The 2,095-nt window shown below is 37.2% G+C and overlaps 1 protein-coding gene across 1 annotated transcript; it reads right to left on the reverse strand.

The window, feature by feature from the left end:
* Positions 1 to 398: 398 nt before the first annotated feature.
* On the reverse strand, positions 399 to 1,352 carry Cavporv1r677 (vomeronasal 1 receptor cavPorV1R677). The gene has a single exon (NM_001167455.1). The coding sequence runs from the start codon at positions 1,350 to 1,352 to the stop codon at positions 399 to 401; it is 954 nt and encodes a 317-aa protein (NP_001160927.1).
* Positions 1,353 to 2,095: the final 743 nt, after the last annotated feature.

A 2,095-nucleotide genomic window follows, 5' to 3' on the forward strand; every position in this document is an offset into this window, starting at 1 on the left:
ATCTCATATGTTTTAAGGCTGAAAAGTTTTTGGTTGTATGTACATGTCATGTATTTTTAGCCATTAAAACATTCTAGGACATTTGTGTTTGGCAATGTATAGAAGTCTGCTATCAACAGTTATGTACAAACATCTGTTTCCTTGCATTCAATTCCTTTAGAAATAAAAGAACTGATGAATTGAACCATAGTCATTTGCTCATTTTTAAGGAGCTTCCACACATTTATAAAAGTGTTTTCATAGGTTATATCTTGAAGATCCAACAAGCAGCAAGAAGTCATAGCCATCATTTTTATTACTGTCATATCCCAATGTTCTTCCAAATTAGCACTCATAGCAACACCCTATACAAATTCTGAAACAACTTATTTAAAAAAGGAAGGAATGTCTGAAAGAACTCAAACCCCAGAGACAAAAGTTGAAATATTTGTTTTTCTCGCCCATATGACAAAACAGAATTGGTAGATATGAGTATCACTGAAGAGAAACACAAAGGGGCTGAATGTGGGGAAGCCCAAGGACAGCAGCACAGAGATGCTCATGAGCCGGGGGCTTGGGCTCAGGGCCTGGGTTTTCCACAATGATAAAGAAGCAGCCAGAAAGTAAAAGGAGACAAACATACTCACCAGGATTAGCACAGTGCACTCAGCTCTGGCCTCATGAGAAGTTCTGGGGGAGAGACTCTGGCTGTGAAGGTGCTGGACTCTTTGTCTGTGTCTGTGCAACAGAAGGACCATGGAACCACTGGCCCAGGCCATGAGACCCAAAAAGGTCCAATCAGTAAGGACATAAAGCATTGCTAGTAGTGTGAATGTAAAACCCTTAGCGACTGGAGCAGAGCAGTATCTATACATGTTGTGTATACTCATGTTCCTGCTGTTGTTTGGTCCACTTACATTCATTATATTATGGATATTTATCAGGAGGTTCAGGATCCAACAGAGAAAACAGCAGAAGGCAAGACACTTCAGTGATTTAATTTTGCTCTCCATGTATCCTGAAATAGTGGGGCAAATTGTCATGGCTTGGAAGCCACTGAGTAGGCAAGTGGTGCTGAGGGTAACGCCTCTAGCCACTCTGTGCAAGTAGAAGACAATTTTACATCCAGTCTCCTCCAGGAAATCTTTCAATCCAAAAGCTGCAATTGTCTGTGGAATCCCTTTAGAGAACAGTACCAAGTTGTTAGCTAGGAATAGCTGTATGAGAATCACATCTATGAGTCTCAACCCTCGTGCAGTGAGCAGAGAAAAGTTATAGAGGCAAAACAGAAAAGAATTTCCAAGGATTCCAATACTAGTCTGAGTGAGGAAGACAATAGCCCAATTTAAATCGGCAAAAACCAATCCATCCATTTATACAAGATGTTGAAATGGGATCTTGAGTAAGAGGAAACTGCACGTAAATTATGGTCCTGATTACATCCAGGGAATGCCTTTTCTCACAAAGCCCATTATGGAAATATGCATGTTAGGAACATGTCTATTGTAAAGACACAGTTAGTTCTTGTGGCATTATTTACAGCAAATGTACTGGAACTTGTGCATCCTCAGTCAAAAGTGAGTGAATAAAAACTGAGAAGCCCACACTGGAGCTTGGAATAGCTGTTGATGCAATGGGGAAGTTCTGGGTATGCTAACTCTCCAGAAACACTGCAGGACTGCAAGGTATGGATGACATTTCAGAGGGTTAAATAACCAGAAAAAATACATAAAAATCAATCTAGTTCTCAGGAATGAATAATAATTAAAATGTATTTTTCTTAATACTATCACACAAATGCAGAATTATTTTTAACAATATACTTTTTCAATTTGAAACAATGTCTTGCCAAATGCTTAAGTATAGCTTATATTTCAAAAGTCTTATCATGGAAATTTTTATTAGCACATGAAATAAAGTAACTTTGTCTTTGCTGGCATCACATAAGGAGTCACATTTATTTGGATAATACTAATTATAATAAGATAAAACTTAAAATTTTTCAAAAAATTGAAATGAAAAATCATCAAAAAGGACTGTCTCTGTTTTTAACAATACTTTATATATTTGCAATTAAAATGTATTGAGTTATAATGGATGATTTTAGAGGCATTAA

This window comes from Cavia porcellus, unplaced genomic scaffold (assembly GCF_034190915.1).
Source record: "Cavia porcellus strain 051 isolate PalLab524CR breed Dunkin Hartley unplaced genomic scaffold, mCavPor4.1 scaffold_7, whole genome shotgun sequence".
Lineage (NCBI taxonomy): Eukaryota > Metazoa > Chordata > Mammalia > Rodentia > Caviidae > Cavia > Cavia porcellus.